The sequence below is a fragment of the Piliocolobus tephrosceles genome, chromosome 8 (genome assembly GCF_002776525.5).
Source record: "Piliocolobus tephrosceles isolate RC106 chromosome 8, ASM277652v3, whole genome shotgun sequence".
In the NCBI taxonomy this organism is placed as follows: Eukaryota; Metazoa; Chordata; class Mammalia; order Primates; family Cercopithecidae; genus Piliocolobus; species Piliocolobus tephrosceles.
In genome coordinates this window covers 79,364,663-79,388,780 of record NC_045441.1, presented here as the reverse complement: position 1 = coordinate 79,388,780, position 24,118 = coordinate 79,364,663, and the positions used below count along the sequence as shown (strand labels likewise).

General features: G+C 41.4%; 1 protein-coding gene and 1 long non-coding RNA gene across 5 annotated transcripts in view; one reads left to right on the top strand and one right to left on the bottom strand.

Moving 5' to 3' along the window:
- The window catches only part of CDK6 (cyclin dependent kinase 6), a 235,550-nt gene extending 222,209 nt beyond the window's left edge, over positions 1–13,341 (bottom strand). Inside the window, exons 1-2 of one of the 4 annotated variants that reach the window (XM_023226729.2) lie at positions 13,192–13,341; positions 9,800–10,406 (exon numbers count right to left, since the gene is read on the bottom strand). In XM_023226729.2, the coding sequence (XP_023082497.1) occupies positions 9,800–10,032 (233 nt within the window). In that variant the 5' untranslated portion in view covers positions 10,033–10,406; positions 13,192–13,341. Of the gene's footprint in view, positions 1–9,799; positions 10,407–10,518; positions 10,681–11,743; positions 12,004–13,191 lie in introns of those variants that run through there. The other 3 variants (XM_023226733.2, XM_023226731.2, XM_023226732.2) reach the window with 3 other exon arrangements.
- The window catches only part of LOC111552476, a 77,821-nt gene continuing 66,899 nt past the window's right edge, over positions 13,197–24,118 (top strand). The window contains exon 1 of the long non-coding RNA XR_002734640.1: positions 13,197–13,277. This is a non-coding gene — a long non-coding RNA (uncharacterized LOC111552476). The remainder of the gene's footprint in view (positions 13,278–24,118) is intronic.

The following is a 24,118-nucleotide window of genomic DNA, read 5'->3' as shown; positions in this document are numbered from 1 at the left end:
AAGAAAATATCCCATTTTACCCAAGGTTATTTAATAACTTTTTAAAGTGATTCTACATGGTTGAAATGTATTATCAGCTAAAACTCCCAACTTGAAATGACTCAGTCTCTTGGGTTCTTCTAAAAAGTTTTAAAATGTACTGGTCTGAGTAAACTAAACTTTTAAACTAAAGCTTAAAAGTCTACCCTTGAAATGCAAAGATACCTTTTTTCCAGAAAAAGTTCTTATTATTTGTAGAGACAGGGTCTCCCTATGTTGCCCAGGCTGCTCTCTAACTTCTAGGCTCAAGCGATCTTCCCGCCCTAGCCTCCCAAAGTGCTAGAATTACAGGTGTGAGCCACTGTGCTTGGTCTTTTGTTTTTCTTGTTGTGCTGCTGGAAAGGTGTGAGTGTTAATGTTCCTAACTTTATACTTTGTACCTTCTAAAAATAAAAGTATTTTAGGAAAAATAAATGTTTTTTTCCTAATCATTAGGAAATTCTACCAAAGAAATTATGAGATTACTTTGCCATAAAAGGAAACAAAAGAAATAAAAAGAAAGCAAATTCACTAAGATTAGTGCCCCTAAAAGAGAACTGCTTCATTGCTGTGAACAGAAATCTTAATGATTTAAACCGAGGATACAAAACAAAATTTTAAATGTCATAAGGCAGTCACGCCATAGGAACAGCCTCAGAAAATAAACAAGCAGAAATTCCGATGTGTGACATAAAAATGAAAAATTCTGTTTGAGATTTTGAAATTTAAAAAAAAAAAAAAAGAAAGAGAAAGAACAAGGAAAGAATCCAACTCCTCTTTGGGTTAATCTGAATAGTGAAATACAGAAGAAATCATCAAGCTCCCATCAGTTTTGACAATGTGTTCTCAGGAGCATTTGGTCCACAGACACTCCCACAATAAACCCATTAATAAACAGGAAAGAGCACTGGGTAAACACAACACCAATATCCAATACCAAATGAAAGATTGTATTTTACTTTAATTATTATAAACTCAATACACATCTTTTCAGAAATACCTAGCTCCATTCATACTTTCACAATGTGAGGTGCAATGGAAAGTGCTACCAATCAGTAATACAGATATCTATGTACATGTCAGTTTCCTCCAGGAAATTATAAACTACTTGAGAGCAGGAATTCATTTTGTTAAAAATACCTTATATTTGTATAATATTGGATCTTTGTGTACATAATTTCATTTGATCAGAGTAAACTACTAAGGTCTAAAGACTAGTAGTAATTCCTATTTTATTGTGGGGATATGGCAGCCAAGAGACATGAGGAATTTACCCTAGGTCACTCAACTATAAAATAATAAGTAGAGGAATCAGGATAAGAATCAGTTTTCTGACTCCTAGTCCATAAGCAGGAATATTTAAAAAACTTACTGTTATGGAAAATTTCAAACATATATAAATGCAGAGAGACTAGTATAATAAAACTCCACAGTTTCAACAGTGATCAACTCATAGGCCACTCTTATTGCATCTCTACCCCATTTTGAAACAAATTCCAGACCTCATACCATTTGTTTGGTAAACATTTCCATATGCACTTTTTGTGACTACTGCCTTAATCCCATTTAACAAGGCGTTGAATATAGCAGATGTTCAAAAATACTTGGTGAATGCTAGAGACCTCACCTGTATTTTCAGACATGATTACTCATTTCTAACTAAAAAAAATTAAATTCTGAATTTCTAAATGACACATATTCTATCATTCACAAATACTTATTCAGGGTTAAAAGACGCCAGACATCATGCTAAATGCTTGGGATACTGCAAGGAACAAGACAACACAGTCCCTTCTTTCAAGAATCTTGTACTCCACTGTTCTGCATGCACACGCGTGCGCACACACACACACACACACACACACACACCAACCATGTGTGTCTTAAGAAACTGGAATGAGTTTAAACTGGAAGAATACTTCTTTTTTTTTTTTTTTTTTCCTTTTCCAGATCTCAGCTCACTGCAAGCTCCGCCTCCCGGGTTCCCGCCATTCTCCTGCCTCAGCCTCCCGAGTAGCTGGGACTACATGCGCCGCCACCTCGCCCGGCTAGTTTTTTTTGTATTTTTTTTAGTAGAGACGGGGTTTCACCGTGTTAGCCAGGATGGTCTCGATCTCCTGACCTCGTGATCTGCCCGTCTCGGCCTCCCAAAGTGCTGGGATTACAGGCTTGAGCCACCGCGCCTGTCCGGAAGAATACTTCTTAACTAAATCTACCAGTTTGTCAAGATGGAATCTAAATTCTCTGTACACAAATTATGAATAGAAGTAGAAGACAAGGCTTAAATTAGATTCAGAATCATCTTTTACAGAAATTATTAGGAAGGTTTTACCTAATTCTGCTCTAACAGGTTTTCCACTATTGAGAGCCAAAGAAATTAAAATTAATGGGAAAAATAAAAGAATTCAAGCAATTGATCAAAATGTATTTATAATACCTTACTTTCTTACATTTGAAATGTTCAAATCATTTTCAGCTTGTGCTGAATGTATGCTCATTTCCTAATGTTAATGTCTTCTTTGCAGTATATAAATTAAGTCCAAGGTTGCACGGTTAACTATAAGAATGAATTACTTAAACTTTAAAACTCACTTTCATATAAACTGTATAGATTGGAGTAAAACAAAAATGAAACTTCCTTTTTTCAGCATTTCCTAAATTATTTCCCAGGAAACCCAGTAAGTGTAATCCAATATACAGATCCATTCTCTCTCCTTGACACTCTGTAGTATTAACATTAATTCACATGATAGAAATAATTCATACGGTGTCCTCCTTTATAACTGGACCCCCTTTCAATGATTTCACTTACTTGTTACATATGCACCTTATATTCACTGGATATAGGGTATAAACGGACATGATCACAAGACACTCTCTGCCTTAAAGAGCTTACAAATGGGGTGTGAAAGAGTAGAGAGTCAGAAGAGGTCTGTCAAGGGACTTAACATTCCATCTTACCTAACAGAAATAATAGAAGGTGGCAGATATATGCTAAGTGCCATAAAGGAGGTCCAAAGTTACCAGGACTCAAAGGAAGCAGAAATGTTATCCAAATTGAGGTATTAAGGAATACAGAAAAAAGAAAGTGATGTTTGAGGTTGGCCCTGAAGGATAAGCAGAATTTCAACAGGTGGAGAGTGGTGCAGGAGAGGCACCAAGTGCACGTTCAGAGATCTGTTCAAATTAAAGTTACAGACGTGGATGGCAAGAAGTCCATTAGGGCAAATGGAGTAGTTCATTTATCTGTAGGATACACATTAACAAATTCAGAGGAAGAACATGAGAATATCCTGTCAAAGCCGAAGCTAGTACAATCCTGAAGATAAAAAATGGATAGTCAGGAAAAGTTTAAATATGAATAAGTATTTGAAGACTCTTACTAAATAGACTTCATGTATGTATGCCTTACAGTTAATATCCATAGATCTCTCAATGTCAACAGTCCAAGATACTTGCTAATGCGGTATACAACTCTAAAAGGATGAAAAGTGCTCATCTAAGGGGCTTAAAATTTAATTTATTTGACTTAATTAATTCAATCAATCAGGAAACATATACGGGTTAACTAATGGTTATAGACACCTTGTTATTTATGGATATAAAATACACAATCCTGGTCCTCAAGTCAGCAAACATAAAGTCACTAAACTGAAAATACTTTTACACCTCAAGGAATTTTTTTTTCTGGTATTTGCAATGACCATCAGTCATTCTGTCCTGCTAATGTTTAATATAAACCTCTGTCTGAATCTTAGCCATCCTCAATCAGTTTATATCTATAATGCATATAATCACAGAATAAAACTGTTCACTAATAATCTGATAATTTTTTGCATTCATAAAACAACTCAAATTTTATTATTATTAAACAGATCAAAGGGAGTTGGACTAGGTTAAATCTAAGACTTCTTCCAATTAAAAAAATCCTATGCTGTGATTCTAATTCTACTGAACTAAATCCTTTAGGAAGGCCAGAGAATAGGAATAATTTAAAAGCTACTTAAATTACAAAGCCAGTAGATGTCCAAATTTCAGCAAACTACTATAGACAAAGGAGATGGTCAAAAATGTTTCATAATAATCCTGACTCAAATGGACTTCCAGACTACCAATGTACACTTGCACAGATTCCTGCCTCATGCCTTACCGGCGAGCTACATGTGCAGCTGGTAAAATGAAAATCAGGTATGGCAGCAAACTGGTGATATTCAAGACAACTACCTAGCAGCTCTTGGAAAAACCTTCTCTCTGACTGCTGGCCTGTCTGCTCCACCAAACCTAGCATCTATGGATCATCACTCAAATGGTGACCTTCATGTAAGAATGCTTGTTATCAACCCCTGGTGCGTTTTCAGTGGTGCCTCCTGGATCTTGGACAAAGCCCAACATTATACACACTACCTTCTCCTGTTAGCAATTCACTGACACCCAGATTTCATCTCTGCTGTGTTCTGTTACATCAAGAAGCTCGGAATTAATTTACTTCCTATGAAGACAGAGCAACTCATCTGAACCTCAAGAGAAAGCAACAGTGTGATTAGTTCCTCAGGAGGCATGGAAAACACATATTTGCTTATGTGTCTGATGGTTGTTATGCCATCTAATTTTTAAGTATTATGATGTTTATTTCATTAACCAGAATGTTATATCATGTGCCAGAGTCACATTATGTAATATTCCATTCATCAGACAAGTACTAAGCATTTCAATTTTTCCTATTCCTCTTTGTCTAAAATGAATTCAATATTATTAATGAATTACCTATATTATTTACCTGTATTATCATTTAACTATAGCTATTTTAAATTACTATAATTAATTTAAATTATCATAATTATAGCACAACGTCCTTAAAAGGAGAATTTACTGGAATAACACTTTTGTAGGGAAAACTTCAGTATGGCATATTGCAGAATTCAGGAATTTCCTGAATTGTTATTCACTTATTGTTATGTCATTTATTCCTGACAAACTGTCACTTTTGTCTACATATAGTTTATTTTTTCCAAACTAGAAATGTACTCGCCTGATTTAACTGCTTTCATCAAACAAACAAACAAAAATTGCTACTTAGTTTTAAGAACAAGTCAGTAACTTTAAAATGGCATGATAGACAAGTAGCTTGACCTCCAGAGTGTCTTCCAACCCTAATATCCATGGTTTTACAATGATAGGCTGTATGTATGGTGTGTTTCCTTCTTAAAAATCTTTCCTAAGATATCATTAATAGTGAGGCATTTGCTTTTTTAAAAAATAAATAATTTATTTTTAATAGGAACCTATTTGCATAAATATTCATTTACCCATGTCTTAAACATAGGAAAATATCCCCAAAGATATTCAAGTTTATACAAGTTTTCCTCTTATAGACCTTTTTTGTCCTTGATTCCACAGAGAGATTCTAATAATTCTATGTTGATAATAGTTGTATAAAAAGGGATGTAACTGCAATGTCAAAAATTCAGTATTATCAAGTTCTTCTGCAGAAACAAAAAATGAGCAGAATACCACTGTGAAAATGTTTATTTACTAAACAACCTTGATAAATTAGAAACTTTTCAAGGAACTCTCAGAGACAGAAAGAAGAAACATACTTTTAACATACTGATATTTAAAAGGAGAATTAAATTCCTGCTTTTCCTGCTTTTATTGAAAAAAGCCCTAGTAAATGTATTATTCAACCACACAAATAGCAATTTTATTCAGAAGGATTCTCATGAACTAATCCAATTGAAGACCCGGCTTTACAGAGTCAAATATGTAATGTTTCCTTCACCCTGTTAACAATTAGGTTTTCTAGAGAAAATCTTAATTTTACTCATCTTTTATGCTATATATTACTAAGAGCTTTAAAAGAGAGAGAAAATTAGAAAACTCTCCTTGAATAATCATTAAGCTTTACAGCCTTTTCTTTGGTTTTTTTGTTTTGTTTTGTTTTTAAAGCAGTGACTAAATATTCTAATTATAATATTTAAACATCACAAGTTTATTCACTGATAGTAATGACTTTTAGTTTCCAGAGCCAATACTTGAATTTGAATTGCTTTCACTGTTACACTAACAAATTTAATCCCTAGAGACAATACAGGTAAGCACTTGCTTGTATCTTTCTTACAGCACATGATCCAGTCATGTATCAGGGTTATGGTGATCATCTTATTCCTTCAAACATGGGAAGAACTGCTTCAGGAGTAGCCAGGTGTGACTTACCCAGGTATCTTTCCCAGCACCCAGCCCCATGGTTTCTAAGCACATGCCCTTCCTAAATCCTTTTTGAATAAATGGAGCTCAAATGTTCACTTATATTAGCTATGTGTCAGTATCTCATATAGATCAATCCCTATGTCCCCAAGGTAAAATTTAATCTTCAAAAGGCACTTGATTCCGATTAGCCTTTTGGTTATGTTGCCTACTCAATCAGGAAATTCCTGGTAACTGGATTATCAGAAATATCTGTTCTATAAAACTGGTTAAGTGTAACAAAACAAGGCAATTAAAATAAAGATGAGTAAATTTTTAAAGAGAAGAAAGAACTGCTCATCTCATTACAAGGCAAGTTCTACAAGTGCAGAGACTTTTCCAGGCTTGTTCATTGCTATATTCCCAACTTCTAGAAGAGTCTGGCACATAGTAGACCCTCAGTAAATATTTGGTGAATGAACTGACTGCTGACAAAACATGCTATTATGTTATCTCTTGTTTTTAGTTCAGGCTGTTAAAACAGGATCCATTTGTGCAGTGCAGAAACTCCAACACAGGTTCACAGTGAAGTCTTATTCTGGCAAAGGTTCCAGGATTTGGAATTACCAAATGTAAAAAAAGAGTAGATTTACTTCCCACACACTGACTGGCTGATCAAGTGAGGGCCTGGGATACATCAAGTGCAGGTAAGCAAGAATTTCAAGTCATTATCCCTGTGCATGCAGGCAGTACCAGTGCCAGCAATAACAAGTCAGCTTTTCTGGCAAATCCACCAAAATTGAATCTTAAACTTTTGAAAAAACTAATATGTGTATTATGCTCCTGTTAGCTTAGAGGCTTAACTATCTGTGGGGAGGGCCTATAATTATGATCAATTACTTACGACTTGAAGGTACTTATAAAAGCATCTGCCCTTTTAAGAAACCATTAAAGAACTAGGCTTAAGACTGTAAAACTAATCCTAGGGGCAATAATAAATCACAGGTTTGGGGACCCAACTTTGACAACTCTCCCTTGGAAAGAAAAGAATTGCTGTCAACTATCCTTATTTCCTGACCCTGTCTGAGCAAATATTAGCAACCTCTAAAATCCAGAATTCTTAGTCTGGCCAAGCAAGTCATAGGGACCAATGGTTGTTCCAAGACAGAGGCAAAAGAGAAGAAATAGGAAGGAAACAAAAAGGGAATGAAGATCTGTAGCTCATGAGGGTGACAACATCAATAATTTCCTCAAGTAACACTGAATTTCATGGCTCGGTGACTGACAGTCGTTTCTGACATCCTACAGGCTAATTATCCTCAAGTACCTTCTCGGTTCCAGAACCTGTAATGTCTGGGTTTGAATACCATTTGTTCTACAAAAAAGGTCAGGTGAGTTGACTCCCCCCTGTGAAGTTGCTCCATGGCAAGAGACCCACTAATCTGCTGAAATGCAAACAATCCTTTAGATATCTGAAGTACGTTTACATTTACAAAGTGCTTTCACATACATCATCTCATTTTATTCTCACGACTTTAACAGGTAGGTGCCATCATGTAAAAGGTGCCAGTAAACATGTAAAATAACTTCAGAAAACAATGCCTTTGTCTTCAGTTCATAAGTATATTCTCCTGGAATTCACAGTACAGAATCCAACTCATGGGTCAGTTAGAAACGTCTAGAAACACATCAATCTCAGGAGGATAAATCAAGAGAATAGGATGGATCAGACAAAATCTACAAGCACAATGGCAGAAAGTGTGCCTCTGTTATAAGAATGGCGTGAGCTTTGTAAACAATAGTGTTATACAGGGGTGCCTCCGTAGTACCTCTGTGTTGGAGGGACATTATTCATTCATACACATGATAATGACCCTTAATTGGAAACTCCATAGGTAACAGACAAAATAAAACAAGAACTTTTCGTCTTAAAATTGTAGTGGTGGAATTCATCCTTCGGTATGTATTCAGGTGATTCCTCTGGGACGACAACTGAGTTATAGGGGGCTAAATGAAATGTACCCTCTCCTTTTCCCTCCAATATCACAAAGAGCCCCCAAAAGGGATTTTGTTGTTTTTAACAAAGAAAATACACACTAAAAAAGTCATCTATAGCTTTTTTATATATAATCTCATCTTCCAAAACACTCATTTTCGCAATCTCAGTATCTTTTGTCCTTCCTTCACTAGCTAAAGCAGAGGTATAATGCGGTTCTAACTACATAACCATTTACTGCCTTATTTATGTATTTATGATTCTTTGATGCTTTCTAGCTTCAGTCTAAACTGCGTTGAGAACAAAGCACTGCACAAATCACCAGCCTGGGAAAAGAGGAGACAAGTTAAAACCTCAGAGGAAGATTCTGTAGCTACTTGGTCTCTCTAAGTCTGTAGAGAGTTTGGTATTTCAAAGGTCAGTCTTGGGTCTCTCCACTTTGATGACTAATGTTAAATTGTTTGACTTTTTACAAAAATATTTAGCTGTGCTTATTTACATAATTTCATCCTCAGCGCACACAGTAGGCATGTATTTGTTGAACAGAAACCCTAAATGGATGAGAAAAAGATCTTTCTGCTACACATTTTCTCAAGATCGAGAAAGGTAAAATCACAACCCAATTTGTAGAAGTTTTTGTACAACCCAATTTGTAGAAGGCATTCCTTTTCAATGTAAAGCTATGCATCTCTGTTTAAAAAGGAAAAGGATGACACAACCAAACAATGTCAACCACACAATGGGGAGATTCCAGGATCACTAAGAAAACACTATTATCCTAAGTCACACATTTTCATTTAATACTGGTTACCACGCAGGAGAGAGTAAGAACTGCTGTCTCCCCACTCACTCGCACAACCCATCTGGGAAAAGCATGGGCAGAACATTCATGATCTAACCATCCCACATCTTGGACTCACATTTAACCCTTTGGAGAATTAGTCTAAAGAGTATGTCCGCCCAGAGATATAAAGTAAAACAGACACAGGGATAACAGTTTTGGAAGAAATTTTTATGACGCTGCTTGAAATTAGGCATCAGCACTCAAACTCCTTAGACCACCAGGAGTCATTCTTATTACGCAACTTTAATAAAGAGAAACTGAGAGTATGAATCTTCTTAACCTGATTTACACTAGGCTCCACCCATAAAGTTCCCACTGATTACCACACAGCATCCTCATTCTCCACTCTCATCTACTAGGTTTTTCAAAAATTCCCCAACGGCATGGCCAGTAAAAATATGCGGGAGCTAGCGGGGCATGTCTCAGGTTGGCTTATCGTGTCCCTAAAACGCACCCACCTCCCCCGGACCCTCCTTCAGGGAGGGCAGGGAGAAAACGCTTCTAAGTTGCACAGCTGCAGGGAAGCCTGCGCAGGTCATGTTTTTTGACTTGTCTTTCGGCTCGCTGTGTGGCAAGGTCACCGGCTCTGGCTCGCGGCTCTGTCGACAAAACTTAACTCTCACTCTGTAAGACCAACAGGTCGCGCAGGACCTCCCCAGTCGCCCTCTGCCCCACACCTTTCTGGGCCTGAGGATTCCCGGCTCGGCCCTCCCTGCGCGCGCGGCCCCAGACGGCAAGGGCGCAGCTCCCTGGCTCACCTGACCACGTTGGGGTGCTCGAAGGTCTCCAGGTGCCTCAGCACCGCCACCTCGCGGATGGTGGAGAGCGGCATGCCCTCCTCGCCCGTCTGCACCCGCACGCGCTTCAACGCCACGAAACGGCCTCCGTTCTTCAAGTCGCGGGCCTTGAACACCTTCCCATAGGCGCCCTCCCCGATCTCCGCCACGCATTCGTACTGCTGGTCAGCGCGGCACAGGCCGTCCTTCTCCATGCCGCCTGGACGCCGCCCGGCGCGTCGCCGCTGGGGCGGGCGGGGGGTGCGCTCAACTAGCTGGCGGCCGCCGCTAGCCTACTCCGGGGCTCCCCGGAGATTGGTCTAGCTTTCCTTGCTCCCCGCCGGCTCAGGCGCTCGGGCGCTGGGGCTCTCGCGGCTGAGGAGGCTGGATGGAGCGACCTCCCCGCGGGGCTGGCGTAACTCTAGTGCCGCCGCCGCCTCCGCGAAACTCCGCCTGCAGAGTCGCTGCTGCCGCCGCCTGAGGAGCGAGCCGATCCCTCCTCTTCCCTCCCCGAAGCGAAGTCCTCAGCACAGACAGAGACGATTACATAGCCTCTGCCCAAGCGCGTCTCAGTCCAGAATCATTGCACCTAAAGGAGGAGACGGGAGGATAAGAAGAAAGTGCAATCAGACAGCCCAGAAGCCTTCCTCGGGGTTCCTCCAGACTCCCCTCCTCCTCCTTTACGAAGCCTCCATCGCTACCCTCCGCGCGCTCCTGCCCTCTCCCAAGCCGCTTAATCCTTCCTGGTTCCTCCGAGAAAAGCGAAGTTACTTTTCTTTCCCTGCAGGGCTGAAGCCGTCTTCGCGCGGAGAGGTTGCAGGGGCCCCTCGGGGATGAGCGAGCGGCGCGGGACGCAGTGGAACGGGAGGGGGCGTGCCGAGCAGCCCAGAGTGTGCCGGGAGCGCGGGGGAGGGGAGGCGCCGGGCACGTCAATGTCACGGCTTAATATTTATCCCTATATCATTGTGTTGCGTCGCTACCCTCCCCGCCTCCTGAGGCCCGGACGTGCAGGGAGATGGGGTCCAGGGGTGCCGGAGGGCGTTCAAGGGTCGCGCACAAGCTGGAGCGGAAGGACTGTGGGTCCATCCGTGTGGGGCCGCAGAATGTGGGTGGGGGCTCCCAGGACCCTGTAACCCGATGCTGTGAGTGTGCGAGAAGGGGTGGTCAGACATCTGCTCAGAAATTGCTTCCTTTCTTTCTACTTTCAGTTTTTCTACGAGGAGACATTTACAAACGACTCGCATACACAAATGGTCTCTTTAGGGTAAAGGAGTCTCGGTTGGAAACGGAATTCTCTCTCCGACTGGGAGGACCTCCCTGGTGGAAACCTTGGGAAGACCAGCCATCTGGTCCGGGAGGGTTGGGGCTAATCGGGGGTGGGCGAACGAGAGGTCCTGGGGGAGGGGAGACACCGTTCCCCGCGGGATCCCAAGGGTGGGAGAAAGGGGTGTTCGTCACAATTTCGCTTGTCGTCTTCGTAAAGAATAATTTCAGGAAGAGGATAGCTTAATCGCGCCTCGTCCTGAAGTTTTAAATTGATTTCGACCTGAGCATAACTCAACCTCTCTTTCAAAGGGTGGGGGGTGGGGGGTTAAACCCTGCGCCTCCAGGGGTGAGAAACAAGGTCTCTGCCCTCGGGGCCCGGACTCGCGAACCTTTTCCCACTCCCAGGACCTCCCCGCTGTAGGTAGCGGAGGTGGCTGCCCCATTCCCTCTCCGGCTAAAGGCCGGGTCCAGTCTGCAGCCGGACGCCCCCGGAGCCCTCTGCATAACAAAGCGTCGGAGAAGGGTACCCTAACTTTCCCTCCCCATTCAGCAGCTATCTGGGACCTAGGGAGCCTCCCTCCCCCACGGCCGCCGCGGCCTCGGCAGGACTTTCACCACGCTGGCCGCGTGTCCGGAATTCCCGGGGCACCTCGGAATTACCTGCCTCGCAACCGCTGGCCCGCTCGCCTGTTGCCAGGAATTAAACAAACGGCGCGACCCCCACGATGAGCGGGTGGAGCGGACCGCGGCGAAAGCAGAGCTTCTGGCACTCACTCCATTCAGAACTTTCCTTAAAAGCCTAGGAAAGAGCCCCCAGGGACTGCCCGGGCGTCTGAGCCAGGTCGAGGGCCACACAGGTAGCCGGGGAGCCGCCGCCGGCCGCCCAACCCGCCTCTCCTGCGTCCCCCCCTCCCCCCCCCCCCCCCGGCCCGCCCCCGGCCCCGCAGCGGAAGAAGCGTCGGGGACGTCCCCCCCCCGCAGGGAACTGCGCCTGCTGCCCCCGCCGGGCTCCGCACTACCCTGACTCTCCCCCCACTCGCCCCCCAGACGGTCGGCTTCGGCGGAGAGAAACCGGAGCAGCAATGCCTTTTCCCCCCCTCTCCTCCACTTTTTTTTTGTTGTTGTTGTTGCTTTCCCACGCTGGCTGAATGTGACTTGACCCCATTTCAAAAAAAGTTTGACATAGTGCTTCAACATTTCCGCATTCCTCCGCGACTACAAAGGCTGCAGCCGCCTCCTTCTGCTTTCTGTCTCTGCTCTCTGTCTTCACACTCAATGAAATCCTTCATGCGCCTCTCCCGAAGCCTGCCAAGCACCACAAGGGTCGCCACCAGCACGGCAACAAGAGGCCACACCGGGGACCGCGACACCCGTGTGTGCGCACAGGCAGATGCGCCCATATGCACACGGACGGGCGCCCTGCGGGGACAAGGGCTGCTCACCATAGGGCGTGTGTTTAACTCCAATATTTTAAATGATGAAAGTAAACTTGGAAACTAAAGCAAACGTGCGTCTTCGCCGGGCTCCAAGCCTGGGCACCGGCCGGCTGCGTGTACTCTTCTGTGCATAACACGCCCGCAGGAAGCCTGCGTTAACATTTATCTCGTGGAGGGGAAGGTGGAGCCCACACCCACACCTCAGCGAGCTGGAGAGGGAGTTTTCGTGGGGGAAATGCAAGCACATTCTCCAGCATGGAGTCCCTAGAGGCAGTGCATTTTGAACCCTAAATGTGAATTATTATGTGAATGTCCGAGTAGAGTTCCAGTTCCGTTTGGAGAAACTGGATGAGGAGTGTTCTGTGTGGGTGTGTGTGCGCACGGATACGTGGAAGCAGGATCTCGGTGTCGCGGATGTCCCTAGCGTGGGATCTCCCCCTCTCGTCAGATTAGAATCCTCTAGCTCCCCAAAACTGGCCCCCATAACCAACCCCGTCTCAGTTCGTAAGGGGTTAACCAAAGCCGATTCCAGGGAAACACAGGTTCCCCCCACCCCCCGCCAGCCTCCACTTACCCCACCCACAGTTCTGCCTCGGACCCCGGCCAATCCCCCATATCTCCCCAGGGACCCCCCACCCGGCAGCCCACCCACCGGAGCGCACAGTTCCTCACCTGAGGGGCTCAGTCGCGTCGGGCCTCCTGAGGGGGCTGCGAGTGTCAGTCGGCTCTCCGCACGTGTCCGCGGCCTCGCGGAGCAGGTAATCAGACTCTGGGGAAGGAGTTACCAGCACTCTCTCCGGCGAGGGGGTGGGCACAGCGGCGGAGGGCGGAGGGAAGGCGGAGGGCGCCGCCCGCGCCGCTCGCTGGGGGCGGACGGGGGCCTCGGGGCTCTGGCCTGCGCTGGGGGCCCCAGCCGGGGAGGCAGCGGGGGCGACCGCGCGGGGTGGGGGCAGGGACCCGAGAAGCCAACTCTGCCGGAGACCCACCCAGCGGCGAGGCTGGGGGCTCGTGGCGCAGTGGCAAGAAAGTGTGCAAAGTAAAGCCTTCCGGAGAGAAAGGAGGCGGCCGAGCCCCGGCAGTGCTCCGAGCTCCGGGCTCCCTAGCTCCCTTCTACGAGTCGGGGGCTAGAAAGGCGCGGGGCCGGGGGGTTGGGGGGGCGGGGGAGTTAAATGAAAATTTCCGGCTTTCACTGAAACTGTAGTAGGGGGATCCTGCGACTAAAATAAGCGGCGTTAGTGGGAGAGAGTGGGACGTGTCGTCGGGAGTCGGCGGAGTTTCTAAACCCAGGGTCGCCCAGAGTTGGGGTTTTGACAGGGTGAAGCCGGGGGTATCCTCACTATGTGACGTGGACGGATGGGAAAAACACAAAACAACCAACAGTAATTATGAAGGGCCGATGGGGGTGGTAAATACCAATACTTTCCAAGAAACTGAAAAATCAGACCAAAAAATAACTCTTCTCTTAAAAAAATAAAGAAAAAGTTTGGCAGGATGCCTTGCAGAAAAGAAAATACTAATCTGTTCAAGCACTTTTCACTTTCAGCACGAGCTACATTTGTTTTGTTTTCCTTCGCTTCCTTTCTGCCTCATAAAGCTCTATCTTTTCCTTTTAGACAGAGGATATGGTTTGGAAATTGTCAGGCACTCTTATAGTTAACGATCTACTTGAAGGGGCTGGCGGGTTCACAATTATTAAGTGGTTAGTAACTGCTGAGAGTTCACTAACGTATTATAGAGGAGCTAAAAAGACTAAAAATTAGTGTAAATAATAGAACTGCAGATAGTAGATACACAGAAAGAGGAGTGCTCAGTTTAAATGCATTATTGGAAATCTGAAATTTGAAACCTTGTAAGAATGTATACTTTACCTGCTGAGAAACCCTTGAATACAATTATTTCAGGTGAAAATGAGATTTTGGAGAAAAAAAGTCTTTAAAACCTTCTACAATGGAGTAAAAGAAAACTTGAAATAGCTGTCTTTTTGGAAAGAATTTGGTGTTCTCCCCAAAATCTCTATCTGTAGAATACTTGAAACCCTTTAAAACATATTAAAGAAAAACTTTTCACAAAATTGTTTACTTCAGTGCTTTGTAGAAAAATTAAAACCCGGCAAAATTCTGTTTGAATTGGACATACTACTTCTATAAATCTTTTGACTTTAAAACCATGTTACTGATCTCATAGTAAATCAAATTTTTGCCTTTATAAAATTGATTCTATATTATAGTGTAAGGTAAGGCTAGGGAAATAAAAAATTGATGCATTTCCAGTAGCACATATTTTGCAATGCATTATAATACTTTTTTCTTTAAAAATAAAAGTGAATAATTGTATGTCTTTAAGCTTAAGATAATTCATAAAATACATTTGTGTTAAGAGCATGTCTTCTAAAATAAGATCCAGTTTTCTGAACAAAATTTGTATTTATAAAGCTATCTATAATCTCATATACCTTATAAATTTAATAAGGCAAATCATTAGATTTTATATTTACATAAAATATTAGATCACTACAAATCACTAGGCTTTAAGCCAGAGACACAAATGGGAATCCTCCATTTGGATAATTGTTCACACTTACCATTTGCCTTTTAAAACAAGGTTTGCTTGATGGTAATTAACACGTTTATATAATCCAGAAATAATTGCCAGTAAATAGGAACCAGCACATCATGGCTAGAATTTATTTGAATAAATCATTTATTTAAAAAATAGTAAGCTACAAATATCTTTTAAATTAACAGAGAAGTGTCTATTCTACACTGGGTTGAATTTTTAATTACTGAATTTGACAACAGCCATTGCTAGATCAGAAATTCCATGATTTAGGTTACTAGATCATTTGGACAGTGTAAAAAACAATGAAACTTTATTTAATTATATATGTTAATACTGAGTGTTAACTCTCTGTCCTCTTCTTTTCCTGATATTGCTATCTTTTATGTTAATTTATTGTTGTTCACCCTCCCTGGTTATGGTTCACATTAAATCCCAGTTGGTGAAAGCTTCAGACCCAAGGAAGTTTTTACAACTGATTGTATGAAATTAGTAAATACCAGATTATTTTTGTTTATGGATAACTTCTGCTGTGGGTAACATGTTATCATAAGAAAATTTGTTCAAAGGTTTTAAACTGTGAACCAAATTCCAACTTCTTTGTTTAGGAGTCTTCTGAGAATTAATATATAGAACTCAAGAATAATGACTCCAACCAGTATTTTCACACCACATATCAGATATTCTGAAGTTGCAAATCATCTTACAGGTATTTAAAAATTACAATTCATGAACTTATTTCCAAATATGGTGGTGTACTTACACTGAAAGACTTCTTAGTGTCACATAAGGAATGTATTTCATGAGTGAACATTTATATATCAAATACCTGTACAATTTTGTTTTCACTGAAATAAACATAAAATTTTAAATTCTGGTCTATAATTTTTAACCTTGTTAAGGAAATGAGTAATTTAGTTACAAATAATAATTACATAATGTACACCTAAATCGAATTCATTTCTGATTTATATTAGCTGTTTGAGTTTATAAAATATATTTTCCAGAAACTCAGAAATGAGATTTTGCTGTAATTTACTACACAATTATTTTCAAATACACTTCTAGTTTAACTTTGAAACAAGTTACTCTACTTTTTAACCTGATTTATGTGTTTGTGTACATGTTATCTTTATTGAGTAATAATCATGAGAAACTATAATTTTAACAGAAATAGCATAATATAAATGCAGTGCATTTTAATGCATTCTTGTTTCCCTTCTCAGACATTTCCAAGATGTTTTCTTGGGTTTTCCCCTGAACTATATTGTTGAAAGTTTGCTAAATATCTTAGGAAAAGTCAATTGTATTATCAACTTTTTGCATTGTAAAATTCTGAGCTTTAAATGATTTTTAAAGTTCAGTCTTCTAAATAAATTATTTCGGTAAATTTGGAAATGACCTGGGTTTTTCTGTTTTTACTGTTGCATGTGATCTATTGCATTGCATTTGAGCAGTGAAACTTGAAATGATTTTGATATCTGCCATGAGGGAAAAAATAGAAATAAGGTAGTAGCTTATAACATTTAAGGAGGAAAAAACAAACATTACTATCTTTTGGAACATTCTTCTTCCCTTGGTTCTACTACTCTATAATTTTCTTTGTGCAACATGTCAGTACTATGTTCATATTTGTATAATTGCCATCATCTTTTTTAATTTTTCCATTTTGATAGATACCCATATCGTTTTCTTCCTTTGTGTGTGTGTGTGTGTGAATACCTGTATGTTCTTGGCATATTGTTATGACATGTTTGAAACATGTTCTTAAGATCCTTTCATCATCTATATTAGAATTCTGAGTAATCAGAAAAATAACTATGGAAATATACTTACAAAAGATGGCGATAATCACATAAAAAATCTATATTTTCTTTCTATTTACAGTGACCTGTAATTTTCACTTGTTTCTAACATTTCTTTTCTGAGATAATACTTGCATCTCAGCTGCACACATGGCCTAAAAATTGTGTTGCCATAGCTGCTTTTGGTTGAGCTAAAAGGTGTTTACATGCTTTAGATAGACCATTCAGTTGGAGCAGTGAAGGTATAACACAGTGGGAGTGAACGATGATAAAGTGGAATCTCAGAGGTAGGAGGAGGGACAAAGAAGGCACCCAGGGAGAAACTTCTGTGAATGGCCTGGCATCAGGGACAAGTGAAGGAAGCACATGCTGAGGTCATGGGGCTGAGAGATGCAGCCTCAGTGCTTATAGGTATGGCGTAGCCAGGCAACCCGATTCTTTCAGGATGAATGGCCTTCTGTGTCTATCCTATTATGCAATTAAATCTGTCTTATTAAATGAGGTCATATACTGTATGACACCATATTCACATGTAAATCTATTTTATGTTGTCTTATTCTAGATTTTTCCCAAAAATAACATAGAATGGAATTCTTTGCAGAATTCTTTGAATGCCTAGAAGAAAATGTATCATAGCATAGTTCTGTGGATCAAACATTTTACCATAAATTGAAGCGAGAGTTTGATTTCTAAACCTTGTTATAAGTTTGTTCAAAATTACTCACATCTTTGCATCCCCAGTACCTAGCGCAGTAACTGGCAAGCATTTTATGTCCAATAAATGTTTGCCAACAGAAAAGTTGACTTTGCATCCTTTAGACCATCTTCTTTGGAACGGCTTAATAAAATTTAAGGACCTATGTGCTGATTTCAGGACCTCAGAAATGTGTTTTCTCTACCTACAGTTCTTTTCCTTTTTAGCCCTCTTCTCTAAGTCATGTCATCCTTGCACGCTCAGCTCTTCCATAAAACCTTTGAAATTCCTTCAGCTGGAAGACATCCCCATTTGCTCTAACTCCTGAGGCAATTCGCTTTCTACGGTACTAAGCTACCCTGAGTCCTCTCCAGAGCATCCAGCATGCTTAGTTCCCTTTAATAATCCTCCAACTCCTAGTTGTGCCCTCTGGTCCTGGTAAGTGGTCAGTGAATTCAGTAATCATTCTTGTCCCCTTCTAGGAGTGTTACTGAGTCAGGCGGGCACAGAACAGACTGGTACACCGTGACATAACTAGAATAACATTTGAAAGTTGAGGACCAGTGTTCCATGTTGCTTAAACAGGAAAGAGCCAGGTCATCCTGCTACTTGGGGTAAATTTGGTATGTTTTTTCTTGTGTTGCTGATATTAGTCATTTAAAACATTTTTGTCTGAAAGAAAATGTGTTTAGGTACATTTCTAGATTTGTTTGAAAGACAAATTCCTAAAATATTGGCTGAAAGAAAATGTGTTTAGATAAATGTCTCTGTTTCCTCAAAATTCCAGTTAAATAAATTTTATTTTAAAAGAGCAAATACTAGACTTTGAGGTAAACTAGATACTATATAGCCCAGAGTTTAGAAAGATTGCTAATTTTATTTGCCAATATCCTTAATATCTATGTGACTATGTCCTAAAAGATAGAATCCTTGATTTCTAAGTCAGAAGACTTGTGTTTTCATTCCCAGTTCTTCCTCTCTCAGTACTTATTATTCATTGCGTCCTCGGTGACCAGTCATTTAATTCTTCTGACCTTCAGTGTCCACGCCTATTAAATGGGTTTTCTAATGATTCAGAAAGATATTATAAAACAGTCTGGAGAGAGACAACAAATAATTTTATCTTCACAAGAGAAGATATGGACATATGGAGGTTGCTCTTCTGGGTATTGACAGACCTGAAATTTAAACTGGAGTTGGCCACAAACTACCTGTATATCCTTGGGCAACACACTAAACCCCTGGGCTTTAAGGTCCTCATCAATAAATGAGATGATTGGACTGGATGATTTCTACAGCTGCTGCAGCTTGAAAATGCTGTAGTTCTGAGCAGCGTTGTATGCCAGGTGCCATCATTATAGATCTGTTTTTATAAACCCCCTAAACAAGAGTAACATCAGAGGATAGACTCTGATGTCTGCAAACTGGAGAGGTTTCTGGATTTCAAATGTGAATTATATTGAGTTCTCTCTAATTTAACCCTGTGGGTTTTTAAGACTGAGTAGAAATGAAGACTTTTAGAAAAACATTAGGGAAATTCACTAGTGTTTTCATTAGAGATGGGGAAGGAGGAGCTAGGCTTTAATTACTCAGCCAAAATTAAAAGTGATAAATTAATCAACCCTCATTAACAAAAATGTGATAAATAAGTTACAGTAGTTTACATAGAACCAGGATATCCAAGATTAGAAATCTTGGGTTATCACAGAAACTCTTCAAAGGTGTCATGAAACTTATCTTTAAACTATTAAAAACGTCAGTGCCAGTTGGACTCCAGTGAGAAAGTGGGAAGGTGGGGGTGGGAGGGTCAAAGGCAATATACTGTGAATTTGAGAGGTTCCAGTATATTTCTGGAGCTATTGATTAAAAGCCATTATTAAAACATGAGTGGAGGAAGAGTTGTTCTCTCTGTGTTCTTATTTTCCACCACATCAGACCATGTGCATTGTTTGAAGGTCCTTCTAGATGTTCAGGGAAGGGAAATATACGTAGTTAGGACCAGATAGTCATGGATTGAAAGTCTGGCTTTATTGTGTAACCTTGGGCTAGGTTCTTAAGCTTTTAGATCACCAATTTCCCTTATCAATAAAGTAGGAATACTATAATCTACCACATTAGGCTGGTGTGAGAATTAAATAAGTGCTTGCTATATGCATTTTGGAATTAATAGACTTTTAATAAATATTTGTGTACAGTCAATATCCCTTTCACAAAATCATATTTTCCATTTATTTTTCTCTTTCGGGGGATAACTAATCCTTTAATGGAGATGTCTTTCTTTTTAACTGGAATGAAACATTCATTCATTGCAGGAAAATCAACCCAAGAAACAGCATACCCAAGATTATCTTGGGCCTTGACAAAAACCACAGCTGACTCTAGGTATGTGAGGAATGGAGGAGAGGGTGGATTTTCTCATCAGAGACCTCTCGTCTTGTTCAGATCTTATCCCAGTGCTGCTGAATCTCCTTAGTCTGTTCCTTGCTGTTTTTCTTACCCTTTTCATTCCATGTAGTTCTGTTCTTCCTTTTCTTAATGCTTTGGTGTGGCCCAAGGGCCACCCCATTATGTCCCTTAAATCTATACTGTATGTATTTGCTACCATTTATCTTTAAAACCCGTAATTTGCTGCCTAACTGCAAAAGGTCCCTCATTGGTTACTCTTCCATAGTCACTATGTCCCCTCCCATTTCTGTTGAAGTGCTGAGTGTCCCCCTGTTTGTCACTGATATGGTTTGGCTCTGTGTCCTCACCCAAATCTCATCTTAAATTGTAATCCCCATGTGTCAAGGGAGGGAGGTGATTGGGTCTTGGGGGTGGTTTCCCCCATGCTGTTCTTGTGACAGTGAGTTCTCATGAGATTTGATGGTTTTATAAGGCAATTTTCCCTGCTCTTGCTTGCTCTCTCTCCTGCTGCCTTGTGAAGAAGGTGCCTGTTTCCTTTTCTGCCATGATTGTAAGTTTCCTGAGGCCTCCCCAGCCATGCAGATCTGTGAGTCAATTAAATTCCTTTGTTTATAAATTATCCAGTCTTGGGTAGTATCTTTGTAGTAATGTGAAAATGGAGTAATATAGTCACCATGTCAATCTCTTCCCTACTACTTGCCTTATCTTCTTGGTTTAGCATGACATTGCATTTCCTACCCCACACTGTCTCCCTAAAAACACTCAAGGGCAGCTACCACACTTGCTCCTTGCCTTTTTTTTTAACCTCCCGTGCATATTTCTACAGTTCCTTGTCTTCTTGGCCTTTGATATGCAAATGTTACCTTGTCAGCCATTTTTCTCAGTTTTCTTTTCCCTCTCCATAGGCCATCTGGTACCTTGACCACTTAGTTCCTGTACTTTTCTTCTCGACTGACTCCTACTAAGAGAGGCTATAAAAATGTATATAGGACTATATGCACAGGCTTATAAAGGATGATGGACTCAAAGGTGGGAGGGGCTGAGGACTTTCTTTATATCTGAGTCCTAGTCCAGCATTATTAGACAGTAAGTACAGGTTGAATGAAAGATATATCACAGGAAACACAGGTGTCGCCAGATAATTTTCCACCTCAGAAGTCACCTGGTACACACTTCTAGGCCACATCTTACTTACCTGTTTTCTTATAATGGATTCCATGTTATCTCCTTTGAGGATGAACTCTTAGGCAGGGCTGGTAAAGGTTTTCATTTTTATTGTTACAACACCCTCAGTCTCCATCTTTGGGTTGCAGTACCATGGCTTCCCTCAACAGGAGCATATAGAGTGGTGGATGGGAAGCTCAGGAAGCTAAATTAATCTGACCCACCCAGGTCCACGCTACGTCAAAAAGAGCCGTGAAATCCAGGTGGGGAAGCTTAAACCTGATTATTAGGCAGAAAACACAATTGATTTAAGATCTGCCAGCAGAAAAGGTAGTTCTTGGAGCAGTGATAGGACAAAAGCCACACAAGAAAGATGACTTGGCAGTCACAGGCGCAGGACGTGGCAGTCAGAGAAGCCAATCTTCAGGATCCTACAAGTGGTGAAAAGACCCCAGGTGATAGTTTAGGAAAGAGGGGAAAAAGAGAATGTCTACCAGAGAGAATTCAAAGTAAACATTTGACAGGATTTGGTTAATAAGACAAACAGAATAATGAGAAGAGTCCTGCCAGGATAGCTCTAAGCACTTTGTGTAATTTGCCCATTTAAACCCAATTATCTCCATTTTGCAGACAATGAAACTGAAGCATAGGACCAAACTCCTTATTAGGTTTTGGGTTTGAGGTAAAAAAAAAAATGGTGCAGCTCACAAGAGATAAAAGACGGCAAAAGTAGATGACTTGATGACGGTTTTAAATTTGAAATGACAAATAAAAATATCTAGTGGCACAGGGAGTAGAGAGCTTATCACCTTTGCCTAGCTCTGCCTTAAAATAACACCTAGACCTAGCATCCTCGAGAAACCCACTGCTGTTTCCAGATGACATTCTGCTTTTCTTCTTTCCTATCTGTGGGGCCAGTTTCATGCATCCTTCAGTGTAGTGCAGGTCCTAGACTTGGTATAATTTCTGCTTTGCCATCTTAATAATTTTTGAATTAGATGTCCCACATTTTTATTTTGGACTGGACCATGCAGATTATGTAGCCAGTGCTTCCTACGCGATGGAAGGTCTGGGATGGACATTCCAGATGTGGGCATTCGTTTTACACTTCCAGCCTCCTTCACCTTCAAAGGATGTTTGATCCTCCAACTCTTTCATGAAATTGTTCTTTCCAACACTGTCACTGATGCACTCAGATACAGGTTTTCTTTGTTCTTAGGGTCTGCAATTCTAACACTGGTTTTCAATCTTTCCTCAAAATTCTCTTCTGTCTTAGCTGTCTGGCACATGACTTCTGCCACTTCTTGATTCAATATTCTTTTGTCTTGCATTACCAGCTTTTCCTCCTGGTCCTGCCTGACATCTGGAGGTATCTTCTAAGACTTAACAATCAGCAGTTGAATTGTTCCTCTACAAACTCATTTAATCCCATTGAAGTTATCAAGCCTTCCTCTGTGCTGTACACATAAAAATGGGTTTCCGTCAGCCTTCCAGTATTCATTGCCTCAACCCTAACCACAAACCCAACCTCTTTCACTCTGCTTTTCTCTGCCTGCCTACACTGCTCCCACTTGCTGACTGAATAACTTTTCAAACTTATGGCCTCTTCTCACCGTTAGCCTTCACCTTTGGCTTTTCTACTCAACCGCCAGTGTCAGGCATTCTCTGATTCAGTTGTTTTAGGCCACCTTGGAAAATACTTTATCTAATGCAGTCCTGTCCTGACCAGGCACTAGAGGCCAAGGCTCCGATGGGGTTGGCCTTAACTCTATTAGGGTCCTCCCCACAACTTCTTCAAATCTTCTGTCTGACACTGAAGCTGAGCAAGTCTGACATTGAATTTTGCAAATCAGAGCCCCCCAACCCACCCACCATCTTTTCTTTTCTTTTTCTTTTCTTTCTTTCTTTTTTTTTTTTTTTTTTGAGACAGAGTCTTGCTCTGTCACCCAGGCTGAAGTGCAGTGGGATGATCTCCGCTCACTGCAACCTCTGCCTCCTGGGCTCAAGTGATCTTCTCACCTCAGTCCCCCAAGTAGCTGGGAACACAGGCATGCCACCACTACATTTGGCTTTTTTTTTTTTTTTGTATTTTTTGTAGAGACAGGGTTTCACCATGTTGCCCAAGCTGGTCTGAAACTCCTGAGCTCAAGCTATCCACCCACCTTGGCCTCCCACAGTGCTGGGATTACAGGAGTGAGCTATCGCACCTGGCCTCCAACCCACCCTCTTCTATGTTTGCTAAAAGAGCAGCTTTCTTTAATAGCACACCACTTATAGGCAATGCTACTGTATTTCCCTAGTCAATTTTCTATCCTGTTTTCCAGAGATTATTTCATTTCTTCTCCTATCTTCCCAACTCTCCAGCACCTTCTTCCTGGTCTCATTATCATGACACCTTTGCTTTTTATTTCATTGAGAAAATAGAAGACATCAAGAGAAAAGTCCCATGCACTTTCCCTGCACACCCTTCTTGAACTACTGCCTTCACTGTCCCCAGGACTTCACTCTCTTGCTGCTTCTCCTCCCTCACAGCCTCTCCTATTCACTCCCTTGTTGGTTACATCTTCCTCTTCCCAACCTCTAGATTGCTGTATTCTGGGGCTTAGTGCTCAGACCTCATCTTCCCCTCTCCACTCTCACTCTGGGTGATCTCATCTAGTTCCAAGACTTTATGGATTATTTGCATACTGACATTCCAAAATTTATATCTCCATTTGGATGTCCTCTCTGAATTCCAGGCATGAATATCTGTCTGCCTACTGGATGTTTCTGCATAAATGTCTAACAGACATCTCAAACTTACACATCCAAAACTGATCTCCCCAAATTCCTTCACCCATATTTTTTTCCATCATAGTAAATTAAGGAATGCATTCTTTGGTCACGGAGTCAAAAATTTACCAACCAAGTTTGACTTCTTTTTTGCATACGCTATAGGCAATCCATCAGCAAATCCTGCTAGCCTTATAGTCAC